This window comes from Lichtheimia ornata, assembly GCF_029851405.1.
Source record: "Lichtheimia ornata isolate CBS 291.66 chromosome Unknown scaffold00014, whole genome shotgun sequence".
NCBI classification, from domain to species: Eukaryota; Fungi; Mucoromycota; class Mucoromycetes; order Mucorales; family Lichtheimiaceae; genus Lichtheimia; species Lichtheimia ornata.
Window position 1 is genome coordinate 485,535 of NW_026695334.1, and position 18,170 is coordinate 503,704.

The following is an 18,170-nucleotide window of genomic DNA, read 5'->3' on the forward strand; positions in this document are numbered from 1 at the left end:
GCTCTCTTTACTGTTTCAACACCACACACACGCACCACTACCACCATTGCTATGGATTATCGATCGCCCCACGGTGCTCCACCATCATACACAGCCCATCACAACCATCACAGCCATCACGATGGTGCATTGCGTATGACTATCGAAAGGTCGCCTACCGATGGTTATGCCCTGCAAAATGTTGTGGCCATTGCCCCGGGTCAAATTGATCCACGCGAACACTATCTTTTGGTCAACGATCAATATATTTTCACTGCAAGGTAAGGGTTGGGTTGATTGGGGATGGATGGTGGTGAAACTATGACAAGTATGCTTATGGAGGTACATTATGCAGACAAGACAATACTATGCAACGAGGGGTGCTCGGTACCAGTGCTATGCAACGACGATGGGCCCAATTTTCATTGAATGAAGAAGTCTCTGTCAAGCCATACGACCCATTTGCTACTGGTGTGGATATCTATCTTGCGATGCTCAAAGTGGAAGTTGGGTTCCTGCGCAAGAGTACCCAGAACACGGATGATTTTGATACCGAAAAGATGAGCGAGGCATTTTCCAATGTAAGGCTTTATATAAAGAGAGATGGCAACAATGTGCAAATCATTTACCTTTTTTGTATTCTAGAACTTTCACAATCAAATCTTTTCCGTGGGTCAATTGTTGGTATTTGAGTTCCATGGTATCAATCTCTCATGCAAGATTACGGATATGGAAGTGGTTGAATTGGAGACGCTCAAGCGACAAACCAAGGGCGAGATTGATGTTCATGCTGAAGGAAATTCACGAGCCACCTGCGGCGTCTTGATGCGTCAAACGATGATCCAATTTAGCAAATCGAGCGAGTCCACCATCCGTCTCAAGGGTGCCAAGAAATCGTAAGCGTCATCATTCATCACATGGATGTTGTACATTGTAGGCTCACCACCGCTTAGTTCAAAGGCACAGCAATTGATCAAGGCTGATTTCAAGTTTGAGGATCTTGGTATTGGTGGTCTTGACAAGGAATTCAGTGCTATCTTTCGACGTGCTTTTGCATCTCGTATCTTCCCACCCAGTATTGTCGAGAAATTGGGCGTGCAACATGTCAAAGGTCTTTTGTTATATGGTCCACCTGGTACGGGCAAGACACTGATTGCTCGACAAATCGGCAAAATGCTCAACGCTCAAGAACCCAAGGTGGTCAGTGGCCCTGAAGTCCTAAGCAAGTTTGTGGGTCAAAGTGAAGAGAACGTGCGTAAGCTCTTTGCCGATGCAGAAGCCGAGTACAAGTCCAAAGGAGAAGAATCAAGTTTGCATATCATCATTTTCGACGAATTGGATGCTATTTGCAAGCAGCGTGGCAGCCGTGGTGATAGCACGGGTGTTGGTGATTCAGTGGTGAACCAATTGTTGGCAAAGGTAAGGAGACGAGGAGGAGGATAATGGATCACGTCATTAACGTTATTGTCTACTAGATGGATGGTGTAGATCAGCTGAACAACATCCTGATCATTGGTATGACCAATCGCAAGGACATGATTGATGAAGCTTTGTTGCGTCCAGGTAAGAAAAAACCCCCCATGATATGTATGTAGGAGGATTCAGCAAATGACACGTTGCTGCTGCACATACTAGGTCGTCTCGAGGTTCATATGGAAATTGGATTGCCGGATGAAAATGGCCGTTTGCAGATTCTCAAAATCCATACAAGCAAGGTAAAGAAAAGAGAGAGAGAGAGGCGCCCTGCATCATCCTTTCCTTGTGATTAATGAGGTGTTGTCCAGATGCGTGATAATGACATTTTGGATTCAGACGTATCCCTTGATGAACTTGCCAACCTGACCAAAAATTACAGTGGTGCTGAACTCTCTGGTGTTGTCAAAGCAGCTTCTTCTTATGCCTTTAGTCGCCATACCAAGGTAAGTAGGAGTGCTAAAAGCACATGTTTATGTACTTATGGTGATTTTAGGTCGGCACGGTAGCAGGCGTGGCACCCGATGTGGAAAACATGAAGGTGAACATGGATGACTTTTTAGCGGCCCTGCAAGAAGTTCCTCCTGCATTTGGTGTATCGGAGACCGAGTTGCAGCAATGTGTTCAAAATCACATTATTCCTTTTGGTCCCCATATCGAGGTAAATTAAAGCCGAGGAAGCAGGTGGTGTTGTGTTTTTTTACATCCACTGACATGCGACCTTTAGCAAATACTAGCCGATGGCAAGCTGTTTGTCGATCAGGTTCGTCAGTCATCACGCACACCCGTGGTCAGTGTATTACTTCATGGTCCTGCTGGAAGTGGCAAAACAGCATTGGCTGCTACCATTGCTTTGGAAAGCGAATTCCCTTTTATCAAGCTTATTTCCCCTGAAACCATGGTCGGAATGACCGAGTCGGCCAAAATCTCGGAGATCCACAAGGTAAGTAAACCTTTGGCTTTGGCACAATGTTGCATGTTGCTTATTCTTCTTCTCCTATCAGGTGTTTAATGACTCGTACAAGTCACCCTTCAGTGTCATTGTGATTGATAATATCGAACGTCTTGTTGGTATGTTGTTCATGTGGTAAGAGAAAGAGCGTATCTAATCATCCAATGTATAGATTGGGTACCTATCGGTCCACGATTTTCCAATGCCGTTTTGCAAGCGTTACTTGTGCTTATCAAGAAGAAACCACCAAAAGTAAGATAAATGGGGCTGTGGCAGTAAAATGGATAATTTTTGTTTACAATGCGGTGATAGGATCGTCGTCTGCTGATTCTGGGAACAACAACTGAACGCCGGGTTCTTGATCAGATGGATATGGCGGATGCTTTCAATTCCGAGATCTATGTTCCCACCATCACGTCCCTGGAAGGCATTGACATTGTGTTACAGGTAAAATACGAGTTGTGGTGTGTCTCTTTCTCGATGAACAAAGATAACTCATTCCTTTTGTTATGTAGCAATTGGGACTCTTCACCGATGCCGAACGTCAACGCACCATGTCGTTATTGCAACAAGCTGGCATGGAACAACGTCTTGCCATTGGTATCAAGAAGCTATTGATGGTCATTGAAATGGCCCGGCAGGATGCGGATAAGATTGAAAAGTTTGTCAATACCCTGTTATCCCTATAGATTTACACGCATATATATAAAAAGAGAAGGAATTGCATGATTATGCAACCACGTGCAGATCCTGCCGCCCTCTATCTATTATGTTGACGTATACTTGCACAACTTTATGCAGCATTTGTTGGGTGATGAATGATGAAAAAGTGGAAACACGAATACACACACAGAGAGATCTTATGATCATCCCTCGTGGCTCAGTTGCTGTCCTGCAGACATCAACGGCTGATAAAACATCTTGATGTTATGATGGATCTTCACAACATTCAACGTCTCTAATAATGTTTTTGTGATTGCATAAAGGGTAGTACGAGTCATTACAGCAATGAATGCATGTATTTTAATGGACAAAGATATGAGCAAAAGAAGATGTATATTTCAAGGGCTGGATAACAAGCCGGTGATCCATGTGATCCTCATGGTACGTGTGCTGTATACATATATAAAAGAGGCACCATGCCTCCCTCTCTCTCAACTGCCTTTACGCCATATCATCTTTTTTGTGTCTCCCCTTGGCCATGTACCCTTCCCAATATCCTTCACCTCGTTAAGTACAAAAAATACATCAACAACATGGTGAGCAAACGACACCCCACCTATCTTTCAGACAATCGCATCTACACATGCAGCACTTGTCATTCCCATTTACTTTCGCATGACGGTATTATTTCCAGAGCCTTTCAGGGGAGAGTGAGTTTTATTACAAAGGAACGCCTATTTTCTACGATAGCTCATTGTTCCTTCTTTAGCATGGGCCAGCATTTCTAGTTGATAGGGTGGTCAATGTCTCGATAGGCGTCAAGGAAGAACGAATGTTGATGACCGGCATGCATACAGTCGCTGATATCTCTTGCAAAGTCTGTGCAACCAAGATTGGATGGAAGTATTTGCATGCCTTTGAGGAAGCGCAGAAATACAAAGAAAACAAATACATTGTCGAAAAGGCCAAAGTCTCGAAAGAATCCATATGGGATTTTTCTTAACATACCCCCATTATCCTCCTCCTCCATTATTCAAAGACATTGCATATATAGAACATGTATTTCCTTATCCATCCCCCAACAAATACACACACACGCGCACATGCACAATGAGCACTACTTGTATAAAGCTATGATACCATTGTTCAATTACTCAAACTTTACATTGCTAAACTGGAAAAACGTCATTGCATTCATGTCAGCAAACCATATTCTTGCTCCCTTTTACTTCCTCCTCTTCCTTTTACTTACGTCCATCTCAGGATGCTGTTGCTTGAACTTGCTAAAGATCTCTTGCTTCTTTAAAGTGTCGCTATCAGGCAATCCCATCGCCTTTTGACGCTGATCAAACTAGATAGGCACACCAATTAAAATTCATCCTACCATAACACACATTCTCTCTACACTTACCATCATCTTTTCCACCATGGCTCGTGTCTCGCCATCCAATTCATCCAATTTTGAGTTTTCAGGCTGGATCTTTTTGGTGTCAATCTTGGGTGCACTTGTCACGACGTTCTCCCACCATGTCATTTGATTGCTCTTTTCCAAATGCACCGATACTTCTTGCTGGTTGTCTAATAGAGACCATCAATACATTGTATCATCAATTGTACTCTTTTTCTTCTTCTTACCAAGTGTCCAAGTGCTATCATCAACCCTGATTTCTTTGCATAACTCGCCCTACATACACGCACCCAAATCCATGAGATCGAATAGATAAACACGCATACAGAGATAATAGACTTGCCTCGATAAGTGGCGATTGACCCTTCAATGCCACCTTGATATACTTTTTCTTGAGCTCCACTTGCAAATCACGTCCACGGGTGCCTTTGGGAACAGGAATGGTCACATCAACATCCTGCAATGTCTGTCGCCACCTTGCTAAATGTCAAACGCTGCCAATGCCAACTCCCAATCAAGTGCTTACTTGTAAGGCAATTGAGCTTGTTCGGCCTCTTCTTTCTCGCGAGCAGCCTTATCGTGTACCTCACGTTCCTCGGGTGTCATATCGTTGTAGTCCTTTTCAGCTGAAGACATTGTGTCGTTGTTTTGGGAAAGTGGAAGAAGATCTGATACACGCGGACCACTTCCGACCAAATTCCCATCATGCGTTGTTGCTGTACGCTCCTCCTCCTCCTCCTCCTCCTCCTCCTACTTGCTTAGCACAATGACTACCAAGTTAATACATATAACCCCATAGATAGTAGTACCCCATTGTTATACTCAAAAATCACACATGTTTATTATGCACTTTTATAAAATTCCACCAAGAAGAGTACCATTCTTTGCATCTTCATCGTTGGGAAGTGAAATTCCAAGGGCCTGGATATCCAAGGATGCTGGCACCTTGTCTTGATAGTAATAGAAAGAAGTGTAATACCCTGTTCCATCGTTCTCTCCCACCGTGACAGTGACATTGGGTTGCAAGTCAAGATCCAATTCACCATCACCAAGTAGACCCAATAAATGCAAAGCATTGGCATCGATATCCACTGGCCATTCACTTGTACGTACATCTTGACCAGGAGGAACTTTAAGTGGTTCGGGGAGCACAAAATCCACTGAGCCCATCTTGTAGGGGTTGCCATTATTGGGATTGGTGACATCGACTTGAGCCTTATAGAGTGTATACGGTGTACCAAGAGGATTGTGTAGGGTGATCCAAGCTTTGGCTTGCTTGCTCAACACAACGGTTGCTTGTGCTTGAACCTCTGCTTTGGGAATCAGCTGCCGTTGGATACCATGCATCACTGTATCCATATGCACCGTGGCAAGGGCATCCTTGAGAGACTCAACAACAGTGGAGGCAGGTGTTCCTTGGATACGTAAGGCTACTTGCGAATCGGTCATGTAAATGCTCACCACATGATCAATCACGTCCTTGTGGTCGTCATTGTGAAGATGCATAATAGCATCCAGCGTATTCGTGCCGGGCTTCAGCTCAACTTGTTTCATATGCACTTGACCAATCGTGACCTGGTTCTCATTCATCACCACATCAAAATCAAGATCACCAATGTTGAGCGTAATATTGGATGGGTTATCAAATGAAACGGTCAATGAAACCTCAATGTACTAGAACATTCATCGTTTAGATTCACCCACTTTGTTGAAGCACATTTTGTTAACCTACCTCCTTTGTGCCACCAGATACAACCATCTTAACAATAGTCGTCTTTCCACCAAAGTTGTTGAAACCTAAAGATCATAATAATGAGCATCCCACATAAAAGATAATGGTGATCAACATACCATTCAATGAGGTCTGGACATTGTACGTAATATTGTGCAGCTTGAGTGATCCAACAGCTGTTTCTGCCACCGAATTGGCACTACCAGCCATGCCAAATGTGACACTGTTACTTTCGGTAAGCGACTTTGTAAATCCATTAAATACGCCGTGGGCACTGTCATCGACTTTGAAGGGCACATTTGAGAATGCCGTATTGATAACGCCTTGAGGATCAGTGGATGAAGGTACATCAGGGATATGCATATGAGCTGTACGTTGATTCTGATAGGATACATCGACATCCATGTTGAGTGAGCTGATGGTGAGTGGAAAGCCGAAGGGATTCTTGAGCTGAGCACGCACGTGGTTTGATCCAGCGATAGGTGCATACGCTTCTTTAGTAAAGTCAAGTTGCATATCATCAAGCGTGATGGATGGGATCAATTCCGGCACCTTATCAGGGCCTGGAAGTGTAACATTGTCGATACTAATGCTCTTGAAACCAGTCGTCAGCCATCCCACAGGTCCATTGGCACCCGATCCAGATACACCCTTCACCGTTAAGGGTGAAGACTTGCCCGCCAAGTAATTTGAAAACACCTCTGTAACAGCATCAAGGCCTTGTTGAGAATCTTGATGGATAAGCCGGCCATTCATTTTCATGTTGCTGGTGCCTTGAGCTGGGAATACAGCATCACCAGCCGATGCCAAAGGACCCAACAACGTGTTGTCAAAGAATGATTCGAATGCAGCACCTGATAATACAAATCCAACTTGGCTAGGATTCCTGATTTCAGTCTGGGCAGTAAGTTGGATACCACCTGCAGGGTCATTGGCTGGTAGATCAAATGAATGGATGGCGACACAATTTTTAAAACCTTGAGCACCTTTGAGTGTCACCGACTTAGTCATATTGATACCCGTAAAGACGTATCCAATGGCATCAACATTGACCCCACCTTGGCTCACGATATCCCACACAAACTCATCGCTGTTGATAAGATAGGCAGCAAATTCGCCCATACGTTGAGCGTCGGCAATGGCAAATTGACCACTCACATTGAATTGGGCACCGATATTAGGCTGTGTTTGTATCGCATCCATGGCCACTGTACCAAGCAAAATCTCTGCATCGGTACCTTTTTTCCAAAAGACGTTCAATGGTTGTGCAAAGCTAATGTTGGCTGCCATGGGTCCCGTGTTGCTAAGTGAGCCTGCCAATTGCAAATGGAATCCCGTATCCGTGGGCTCAGACAAGGTCACAGTGCTAAATTCAAGCTTGGCACCATCCACAATTTGTTGCACAATGGGTAAACCAACCACTGGGATCAGCCGTGTCACCGTGTCATCGGTCAAAATGGGCACATTGTTTTGCGCAAAACGCAAGAGGTCGTCATAGGCGCCAATGGTCAATCCCGATTCAAGTTGCAAATCCACAACCAAGGCTTGCATCGCTTGCATGACATAGGATGAAATATTGAATCCTTGGAATAACGCTGGATCAGGATTCACTTGTTCTTGGCCCTTGATATGGAATCCACCCATGGTCAATAATGCATCCAGAGGACGTGTATCCATTTGTGAGCGCACGGCAAGATCACGCAACAACAAGGCAACAGCGGAAGGCTCCAAATTCATCCTCATGTCGAGATCAGAGGAGTTGGCCGTTGCATGACCAGGCACATTAAAAGGAGGATTCATGGGCTGATCAATGTTGCCTATGGGCATACCATGATAGGAAGCAGCTGACTTGACGCTTGTGATGGTGATGTTGGCCGTAAATGGATTGGCTATACCCACTTGCACATGCACAATGCTGGTTTGTATGGTATCATTCATGACAACAAGTTTGGCATATTGGATAAGAGGTGTCTTCAATCCAGGTAGTGTGGTCGTCAGGGAAATGGCACCAAGCGCATCAGCCAATGAAGCAATAGACGTCGATTGATCATATCCGGTAATACCAACGCTGTTGTCTTGGCCCATCACAAACGTGCTCAATAGCTGTTGCCCCGTCGACGAGCTTTTCGGATCAAAAGCCGCTGCTGCCATCATGGTGTTGGATCCACGGTTAAGCTTCAACCCATTCAAGTACACTGTTCCAAGCCTGGTGTCATTGGCTTTCATATCAAACGCCACATTGCCAGTGTATATGCTAAAATCGGATGGGTTGGTCATCGTTGTGTTGATAGCAAGCTCCAAATGATCAGGTTGGCCCCCAATGACATCAATGCCGTGGATGATAGTTGGCGTGCTGTTGAGGAATTGTAAGCCATGCAAACCAGTCGTTACATTTAAACCAATGCCTTCAAGCGTAATATTGCCAATGGGTGTCTGTGTTTGCGTCGTTGCATGTCCTCGGATCAAAAAATTGTACATGTCTTTTGCCGTTAATGCGTACGTGTAGTCATTAAACTCGTGCTTGCGACCATCAAGTGCTTCAAGTGAATCATTGGCCATGCCAAAGGATAACCTTCCTGCTTGTTGGTCGCACACACTTGGCATCCATGGCGTTGAAATACGTGCAAAGCTTGTGTTCGTTTCCCTGTTGGCTAACTCCAAATCTTGTTTCACTTGGGTGATGTTGAGCGAGAAACCAAATGGGATATGGAAGCCTGCAACTACATTGGGTGCTGACATAATCGGTGCATACGGCTTGTCATTGCTAAACGCCAAATCAAGATAGCCCAATTGTACCGATTTGATGATATCAAGTGGGGCACCTGCACTAAGGCCCACATTTAGCTTGACGGACTGGAAACCTTCGCTCAACCAGCCAACAGAATCAACACCATTGGGTGCTGCAGATACACCGGATGCTTGTGTTTGTGATACACGCCCAGCAATATAGTTGGAAAACAAGGTTCCCACCTTGTCAAGTGAACCTTGATCCGTTTGTGGAACAAGCGTACCCTTGAGGTAAATATGGTTTTCGCCTTGCTTCAACACCACATCGTGTGCAGAGACAACGCCCAAACCAACACCATCGTATGCAATGTTCATGGAAATCGTGCCTAATTGCACGCTCACAGGAGATGGGCTTGTAAGCACTGTACCCAGCTCAACAAAGATGCCACCATTTGGATCATCCCCTGGCAGCTTGAATGATTCAATCTTAACATTGGGGAAACCACCCATGCCTATGATTAGCTAATGTTAGCATCGTGATAGCATGGGAGCAATTTTTATGATCCTCTTCATTGACTTGCCAGCAATAGTGATTTCCTTATCAAGATCCACCGTAGCAGTTCTAGTAAAAGGATACAATGCGTGAGGATAATCGTAATAGACCCCATTATTGTACACGAACAACGTACCTAGTTAATGCAGTAATATCAAGCTTTCCTTTGAGACGCCATTTGAATTCTTCAACCGCCAGCATCTCCTTTGCAAAAAGCGCAAAGAATGTTGTATTTGCAATCTCGAATGGGGTGACAGCATCAATATGCCCCTTGCCAAGCGCAATATTGCTGTCAGGTAGCGTCATCTTTCCAAGTAGCGTGTCATTGTAGAATACGTTGATGGGGTTGTGAAAATGCAATGCAGCGGGAAAAGGGCCCGTGTTTGTCAAATCACTTGCCATGGACATGAAAAAGGTTGAATTAAGATCGGCGGCAGGCGTGATCGATGATGCATCCACCACACCTCGCTTTTGAAGATTATCCTTGGGTGGATCAAACGTAATCCTTGCATCGCCCACCTCAATGCCTGATTGATTCATCAAGAATTGAGCAATCATTGGGTAAAAGACAAATAGAGCAAGCAATACAATCACAACGACAATGATGGATGTAATGATAGAACACACGATCCAATATCGCTTTTGTCGGTAGAACTTTCGTGGTGGCATTGGAGCTCCCTTTTCTAACATCAACGATTCATCGATCGCAGCAGCAGCAGCATCATTGTTGTTCAAGTGTTGTTGTTGTTGTTGTTGAGTCGATGGATTGGCGGCAGCAGCGGTAGTGGTTGGTGGTTGTGGAAAGTCGTGAGCTGATGGTGAATTATTGGATTGATCATCGGCTTCGGGCATTGTATTAAGCGAATTGATAGGAGAGAGAGAGAGAGAGAGAGGATAAGACGTGATCAAGGTTGAGAATTAAACAACAACAAATGTATGAATGATGTATAATAAGAAAAAAAGAACAATAGCCGTTGGTCACGACAAATGATAGATATTAGACAACCAAAAGGATGAGCGTGGTGGTGCGTTAATTTCGACAGGGCGCGTGAGGGGAAAGGAAAAGGGAAGCGGGAGAAAAGCTAGTCCTTTTTATATGATTCTCGCTTTGCATGTGGAAGAAGTTACTGGGATCTGAATCATAAAATTTCTGACAGCACGATACTACCACCGTCGTCTTGTTGCCCCTTTGCTTTTTGTATTCATCTTTTCTATTGTAAGCCATTTTACATCAAAAAAAGTCGTTCTACAAAACGACAACCAAATGCCAACGGCTTTTATTGTGCTTATCTTAACATCTAACTAGAAACAAGAGGGGGTCATAATAGTTGGGGATAGAAAATGTGTGCTGGAGATCTGCTTAGGGAAGGGGGGTGAACCACTAGCAATCGATGAGACTATAGTAAACGTTGCCTCCTTGAATATACTGCACACATTTGTGATCCGACACTGCAGTTGGTGTGTGTGAGGTCGACGATGGATGTGCGAAACAAGGGATAAGAAGGAAACGTACGACGACGCTCAAAAATTCAGGGATTGCGAAAAGGGGAACGCTCCCTTTGTCCACGCAAAAATCATCCGCCTGTGCAGAGACCGATTACATAGGCTAGGCCTTCCCCTTTCACTAATGCTATGTATTCTCAATCACACGTATGTATGTCATCAACCTAACCTTTCGGATAATCCATTAACATAGACTTGCAGAAAGTGATACAGCATTGCTGATAACACCCACAAGTGGGTGTTACAAATACAGTGAAAAGATCAAGCGTGATGATACATTACGTGTAGTAGTAGCATGCATGTGGCAAAAAGAAAACCAGATCGATGTGTTTGTGTTTGGGTATTTAGGAACGAAAAACCCATACCAGCTCCATTTCTCCGCTTGCTGTGGTGGAACCATTTCTGATATTAAGCCCCTTATTCAAATGGGACACTCCATAAGCATTGACCTGCTGCTGTTGTTATGACATTACTTTGCGTGGTCCATAGCTTGGTATTCTGCTGGCGTACATTCTAGCGTGTATTTTCCCCTCCTCACTTCTCCTGCACCACCACCGCCAGCAGCCTTGGTACATCAATCCCCCTCCCTGCATAAGGGCAATGCTGCTGCTGCCGTTTCTGTTGTCTTCTCCATTCCGCTTCCCGCCCTTGTATTCACTCTTTGTTATTATGCGTAGATGTATTTCATCTACTATCACCATGCAAGGCGTATATCTATATGCAACGTTCTCCCTTTTTTTCTTCTTCCTTATGTCATCGGATACACTACCATACTGGTTCCTCGGTATTAGCTACTACGTATTATTGCCTGATGTATGGTGAACATCATCCTGCATTTAATAATGTTGGCTTTTTAGCGAAGGACAACGTTAAAGGAAAGGTAGCCTGGCAACAAAATAACCTGGCAACAAAAATAAAACATCGTTTGGCCATCATCTTCATCTTCATCTTAAAAGTAAAATCCATACATCATGTAGCAAAGACGTTAGCTAGCATTAATTGATACATTTCAATTGGTCGTGTGATCACCCTCACAATTGATAAAGTGGTGGCGTCACCATGGCTACCAAAGTGCTACATGTAGTAGGCCTACAGCCACATGAAGCGAGGACGTGGGAATGATCATAATAGATGTCCATCCCAATTTGTGGTTGCTGTTGTCTTCTTTTTTCCACTTCTCCCTCACGTTTGACAGTGTTTATTATACCAATATGACTTTATCTCTCGATTTTAGGTGCAGTGATCTTGCCAAGAGGGTTACTGCACTCCTAAAAGAATCAAAGCAAAACTACTTTATGGCTGAAGAAGTCTTTCACGAGCTCATGGATGCGATGGGATTGAGCGACCCTATGGGCAAAAGACCATGTCTTATTAAACAGCCTTCCAGCAATGTTGTTGCTGCTTCAACATCCACGGGAGGAGAAGAAGAGACGACGCCACCACCATCGCCATACCACGAGGAGGGCACGTTACCACGATACAGTTGTACGCCGTATCGTGAGGTTGCCGTTAATTCTTTTCAGCGTGCGATTTGCAGTCTTGTTCGACATGCACCAAACCATCATCTCGCCTTGAAGTACTTGTGTTTTTATCTTGAGCAAATCGATCCACCATTGCGAACCGAAAGAATCGAAACTACCATGCTTATCAACATCATTCATGTTTTTGCCCAAGAAAGGTACTCGATCGATATGGCATACCGGGCATTGGATTACATCAACATCGGCTTGGAACGCGACATTTTGCATTTTTCAAAGTATCACCAAAATTGCAATCCAAGGAACGCCAAGTTTCAAGACCCAGCATCTGTGTTCTATTCGGTGTCTCGACCAGTCCTCATACGCCTTAAACTTGAGTTTTCAGATGACTATCGCTCCGTCCAGCCAAATACCACGGGTCGCTTTTTAAGACACTATCGCTAGGACCTTTTCTTTTCAAAAAGGAAGTAAATCAATCAACGTGTTTGTGTGTGAGAGAGCCAACAGGTGGCGTGTTTCATGTCCTTGAGTGTGCCAAATAGGATAACGCTTACTGATTTGGGTGTTGCATATGTGTATTTATGTCACCTACAAAGGAGTTCCAAATTTCCCATTAGAATGGGGTTGCCTTTTGCCTGTCAATGATAGCTATACCTACCACAAAGAGCCCACCAAAGAACACGGTCAAATTGATGATTGATGATATGCATACAAGTAGCAAGAATGGGCGTATGATAGTATTGGTGATGATGACAACAGCCTTTTATTTATATGTGAGTGGGCGTGGGATTGATGTCATGATGGATCAAACTGATAGTGGTGGTCAAGCATCTTGGAGCATTGAGTCCAAGTGATCCACCTGCGGCTGAAAGGGGTGATTTTATAGGGGACATAAATATGGGTTTAAGTATGCTGAGGCTGGTTTATTATTACAACAAAGAAAGCAACACAATGACTATGCTATTTTATGTATGAATGAACCATGTGTCGGTGTCTCATTCTACTTGCTGCATTAATCGCTTGTGCTTGCCATTTGTGGAATTGGTTCCTTCTTCCGCACACTCTCCTCCAGCAGCTATTTGACCAACCGCTCCAATGGTTGAATGCAGTACCCAACACAACTTGAAAGAACAGCAGCTCGATCTCGGTTATCTTCAGCAGATATTGGCAGCTGCAGACTCGGCATTCGACAATGCGTTATACCCAAAGGCTCTTGGACACTACCAATCGGCTATGCACGACATTGACACGATGCTCCCCTTCAAGATTCACATGCAATGTGCGCGTGCCCATCAGGCGGTTGGTGAACTGAAGCTTGCTGTTGACGACGTTCTCAAGGCTATTGGACGTTATCCTATCGAACCTCGTGGTTATTTGCTTGCAGCAGACTTATATCTCAAACAAGACATGCTCAGGGACGCGTTGTTAATATGTGACGAGGGGTGTGCCAATGCGAATGTCGATATGGCAGGATACAAGGATTTACAATCTATGAGACGCAAGGTGTTACACTATGTGCTTGTACGCAATAGCTGGATCAGCGAGCGGCTATCAGGGGAAATCATCGATCAAATATTGTCATTGTTACCCATCAAGTCCCAAGTGCAGTTGGCAATGACATGCAAGCATTGGAATACGTACGTTTTCAGATTTTGGCCGGGTTTATGGAATACGGTGCGATTGACTTGTCTCGGTGATCAAAAGGAGCGTTTGCTATCAACCATCCCTGGTCACAAAGTACGACATTTGATTATTGATGCTGGAATGCCTTGGAATGCACGCAAGCGGCTCGTTACCAACAAATGGAATCAACTAGAATCATTGGGTATTGTATCAACACCCTAATCCAAGCTGGTATTGTGTTTCACTTACTTGGGGTATACTAGTTTATGCTGAAAGGGATGTGGCACCATGGGATTGGTTTCATCAGCTGGTGGAGATGAACAAGACGACATTGAAAAGAGTGGAGCTTTATGAATCAGAGACGGTGCAATATTCCAAAGGGTGGATGTACCTGGTTTTAAGTGCATGTCCAAACCTTGAGACTTTTCGTTGTGTTGGATACAAGGACTCTAGCAATGGATCAGTACTCATGCCAACATCCTCAATATCACTTGCCGACTACCAATTGCTTGCATCATTGACGATCCCACTTGTTCGGATATCAGCAACATCACCATCCATTGCTCAATGCATCCCAGAGATATTGCTCCATTGCCCTTATTTGGAAGAGATCAGCTTCGATGACTATGAAATTGGATCAAATGACGATGACGATGATACCAACAACGAACGGCTCTTGTGTCGAATGTTGACAGCCATTGATCGACATTGTCCGATGATTAAAAAGGTCGAAATCAATCCACAACCATCAACTTACGAGCACTGGCATCCGACAACGACTTCATCTGGTTTACAATCGCTTTCATTCCAGCTATCGACGGATCATTACAGAGACAACCAAAGTGACCAGGCTTTAACATCATTTATCGAGCAGCATCACACAACACTTGGGAGGATATCAATGGTGCACAATGGATTGGTGCCTTGGTCAATGAATGATGGTCGTCCCATGCGATATTTACAGCGATTGAGTCAACTTGATATTCCCAGAGTGCGTGATTTATGCATTGCTCTACAAGATGACGGGCATATGAGCGACTCCGATATCAACCAATTATCACTATCGATCGGCACGGTGAATTCCATCATTCAAAAATGCCATTCGCTTGAATATCTTCAATTGATCGACTGCTTTGCCGCTGAGGTGCTTCAAACCATCGCCGATAAGCTTGATCGACAACGTTTACGCGTATTACGTCTGGTGAATCATGAAACGGATAAATGCGAGCAACGTGCAGGGAATAAAAAGCAATATCGTGGTGCGGCTATTGGCTCATTGTGCCGTGTCTTTGAGGATCATACAATGAAACTGCTCTCTATTGTCGATCTTGATATGGGTCGTTGGGTTGATAATCGAGTACTCAGGGCCATCGGACGTTACGACAAGCAGCAACAACACGTACTTACTCGGTTACGTATTGGGAAAGGGAACAAGATTACAACGGGTGGACTTTTAGACTTCGCCGAGGATATGCGACAATCTCAACTGACACACCTCTCGATTGATCTTTGCAATGACTCTACCAAGATGATCGATATACTCGTATTTTCCACGCTCCCATACCTTACCAATGTCGATATCACCGCCAACTGCAAATATCGCCGTGTACGAAACACCGTTGCTCGATTTTTTCCAGCTAGTCGCAACACATTGCGTTTGAAGATATCCTACGCCTCGCCCTGGGCCACCAGCGAAGAAGATCGTCTAGTATATACATGCATTGAGACTGATCAGGATACATACACGATTGAGATACTTGTTGAATCATCCGACTACTATCAAATGATCGTCAATCTCCATGGTGAGGTAAAGTTTGAAGAACTGTACCCTGGTGATAGTAGTGATAGTAATGATGGTAGTGATGGTAGTGATGGTAGTGATGGTAGTGATGGTAGTGATAGTGGTTATTAAGCTTTTATCAATAAAAGGGAAAATGAAAATGTGACACGAAGATCATCCAGGTGTAACAATTAGCTGCTCTACAAAGACGATTCTCCTGTTGCCTTTCTTTTTTTTACTCTTCTTACTCTTTTCTCTCTCGCGGGAACCTACCATTCTTTTATACAAAATGACAACAGCCACCACCACGACGACTACAATCACTCTACCTGTGGACATATTGAGGCTGGCATTACCATACATGACCTTGGAATCGAGGTTGCAACTGGCAGATACATGCCGTTATTGGCGCGAATTTCTGCTAAATGAGTGGGAGGATATGTGGGACACAATTGTTATTGTAGTCACATGTGACAACAAGGACGATATCAGCAACGCAGATTTGAACAGAGTACTCCTGCATGCACCTCGTGACAAGATACGCCATTTGTCATTTCGGTCATCAGACAACAACTACACTATTCATGATACTACATTTGGCCACAAAGACATTGGACCAAGGATCGTAAAGCATGGATGTAGGCAAATTGAGACAATGGGTAGGTATTTTATTCGCGCACACACACGCAAAGGCTGCTGCTACTACTACATCTAGCTGATGCATGAATTGAAAAAGTGTATGATGTACAAAAGGACGACGTGATCGAAGCATGGTTTGATGAACTCGTCTTGATGAACAAGGAAACATTCAAGCGTGTATGGTTACAAGGCAACTTGTCAACCTCGATTGCAAAAGCATGGCTCTCCACACTACTCATCACGTGTTCCAAGCTTCAAGAATTGTGTTGCATGGCAACGCACCTCTCATCACTACCGCCTGCTGCTCCTATTGAAATCGGCTTGCCGGTTCAACTTCCTCCACGCCTTCCTTTGACACGCCTTGCTCTATCCGCCATTAAGCTCACTTCAGCATTACCAACGATCGTATCCCAATGTCCCCATCTCGAGGAATTGGTGTTTGACGAGAGCTACTCATCTCCGCTATTGGGTGGATTTGATTTGCTTACAAACGATATCCTTGAACAAGTCGACCAGCATTGTCCCAACATCAAGCATATCAGTATCAACACAGCATACAGGGATGATCCCTTTGAACATGATGCCATGTCACGTGATGGCCCTGGATTGAAAGTTTTGAAGTGCATGATGATCCCACCAGCTGGGTATAACACCACATTGCAAAAGATGATTGAGAAGCATTACACCACCCTTCACAAGCTTGTATTGCGTATTGGTAAACCTGTTCGCATTATGGATACGCAGCCAATACCACCCCTTGTCTTTCCTGGATCATGTCAACGCTTGCGATACTTGACTCTTCACGATTCGCCAAATCGGATTATGCAATCTTACACCAGCCGTCAGCTTTGCGATTTCTTACGAGCATGTCCATGCCTTGATTCCCTTTCTCTAAAGAGCCATGCATTGTATGAGACCGATGTATATGCAACACTTGCGAGCATGATGCATACCACTGAATCGTCAACGTTACGCCATCTCTATCTCGAGTGCCCAACATCCATATCCGTGAGAGAAAAAGATGATTATCAACATGTATCACAAAGCATATCCGATCTCTTTGAGACTCAAGGAGCAACACGTTTACAGACGATCGAATTACATCTGGGAGGATTGATGAACGATGGTATCCTGGAATCAGTGGGGAACGGATGCACATCATTGTCACGGCTTGTCATTGGCCGATCCAACGCATTGAGCGTAGCAGGGATTATCACTTGGGCTCAACATACACAGCAAACTCGATTAACGCATGCATCCTTTCACCTGTACGATGATCAAAGCGTGATGAATAGCAGCGAAAACTTGCTTCTTATTACAATGGCATTGTCGCTTTTACCACAATTGATCGATTTGAATCTCGCACATCCTACGGTCACTTATAAGGAAGCCAAGGAACACCTGCTGCGATTTTGTATTCTTAGTCGAAGCAAATGGAGGCCTAAAATCACGTACTCGGGCTTCAATCCAACCACGGGTCCATTCACTACGAAGTTCAGGCTACAAGGAAGAAGGTCTTGTGATACCACTACTACGAACGAATGGAAGGAGTACTCATGCCAGGAATGGTGGGACAAAGGTCCAAAGCCAACACCCATTACCGTTCATTACGATCATCAAAAGCATCGTGTGCACATGGGGAGGAGTAAATAGTAATAGA

General features: G+C 44.3%; 6 protein-coding genes across 6 annotated transcripts; 4 read left to right on the forward strand and 2 right to left on the reverse strand.

The window, feature by feature from the left end:
* Window positions 1–51: 51 nt before the first annotated feature.
* Window positions 52–3,093, forward strand: O0I10_004139 (uncharacterized protein; the record flags this gene model as incomplete). Its single annotated transcript, XM_058484202.1, has 13 exons — window positions 52–260; window positions 335–560; window positions 625–875; window positions 933–1,398; window positions 1,455–1,542; window positions 1,615–1,694; window positions 1,764–1,898; window positions 1,949–2,113; window positions 2,180–2,395; window positions 2,457–2,523; window positions 2,577–2,656; window positions 2,717–2,851; window positions 2,920–3,093. The coding sequence occupies 13 exons, from the start codon at window positions 52–54 to the stop codon at window positions 3,091–3,093; spliced, it is 2,292 nt and encodes a 763-aa protein (XP_058345190.1).
* A 1,124-nt stretch (window positions 3,094–4,217) lies between these two features.
* On the reverse strand, window positions 4,218–5,111 carry O0I10_004140 (uncharacterized protein; the record flags this gene model as incomplete). Its single annotated transcript, XM_058484203.1, has 6 exons — window positions 4,218–4,241; window positions 4,320–4,418; window positions 4,479–4,645; window positions 4,703–4,751; window positions 4,819–4,951; window positions 5,002–5,111. 6 exons carry the CDS (start codon window positions 5,109–5,111, stop codon window positions 4,218–4,220), a joined length of 582 nt encoding a protein of 193 aa, XP_058345191.1.
* A 216-nt stretch (window positions 5,112–5,327) lies between these two features.
* Window positions 5,328–10,339, reverse strand: O0I10_004141 (uncharacterized protein; the record flags this gene model as incomplete). The annotated part of the gene is made up of 5 exons (XM_058484204.1): window positions 5,328–6,149; window positions 6,208–6,272; window positions 6,327–9,446; window positions 9,516–9,556; window positions 9,624–10,339. 5 exons carry the CDS (start codon window positions 10,337–10,339, stop codon window positions 5,328–5,330), a joined length of 4,764 nt encoding a protein of 1,587 aa, XP_058345192.1.
* Window positions 10,340–12,201: 1,862 nt separating this feature from the next.
* On the forward strand, window positions 12,202–12,912 carry O0I10_004142 (uncharacterized protein; the record flags this gene model as incomplete). Its single annotated transcript, XM_058484205.1, has 1 exon — window positions 12,202–12,912. The coding sequence occupies one exon, from the start codon at window positions 12,202–12,204 to the stop codon at window positions 12,910–12,912; it is 711 nt and encodes a 236-aa protein (XP_058345193.1).
* Window positions 12,913–13,563: 651 nt separating this feature from the next.
* On the forward strand, window positions 13,564–16,003 carry O0I10_004143 (uncharacterized protein; the record flags this gene model as incomplete). The annotated part of the gene is made up of 2 exons (XM_058484206.1): window positions 13,564–14,293; window positions 14,355–16,003. The coding sequence occupies 2 exons, from the start codon at window positions 13,564–13,566 to the stop codon at window positions 16,001–16,003; spliced, it is 2,379 nt and encodes a 792-aa protein (XP_058345194.1).
* Window positions 16,004–16,160: 157 nt separating this feature from the next.
* On the forward strand, window positions 16,161–18,163 carry O0I10_004144 (uncharacterized protein; the record flags this gene model as incomplete). The annotated part of the gene is made up of 2 exons (XM_058484207.1): window positions 16,161–16,530; window positions 16,608–18,163. The coding sequence occupies 2 exons, from the start codon at window positions 16,161–16,163 to the stop codon at window positions 18,161–18,163; spliced, it is 1,926 nt and encodes a 641-aa protein (XP_058345195.1).
* Window positions 18,164–18,170: the final 7 nt, after the last annotated feature.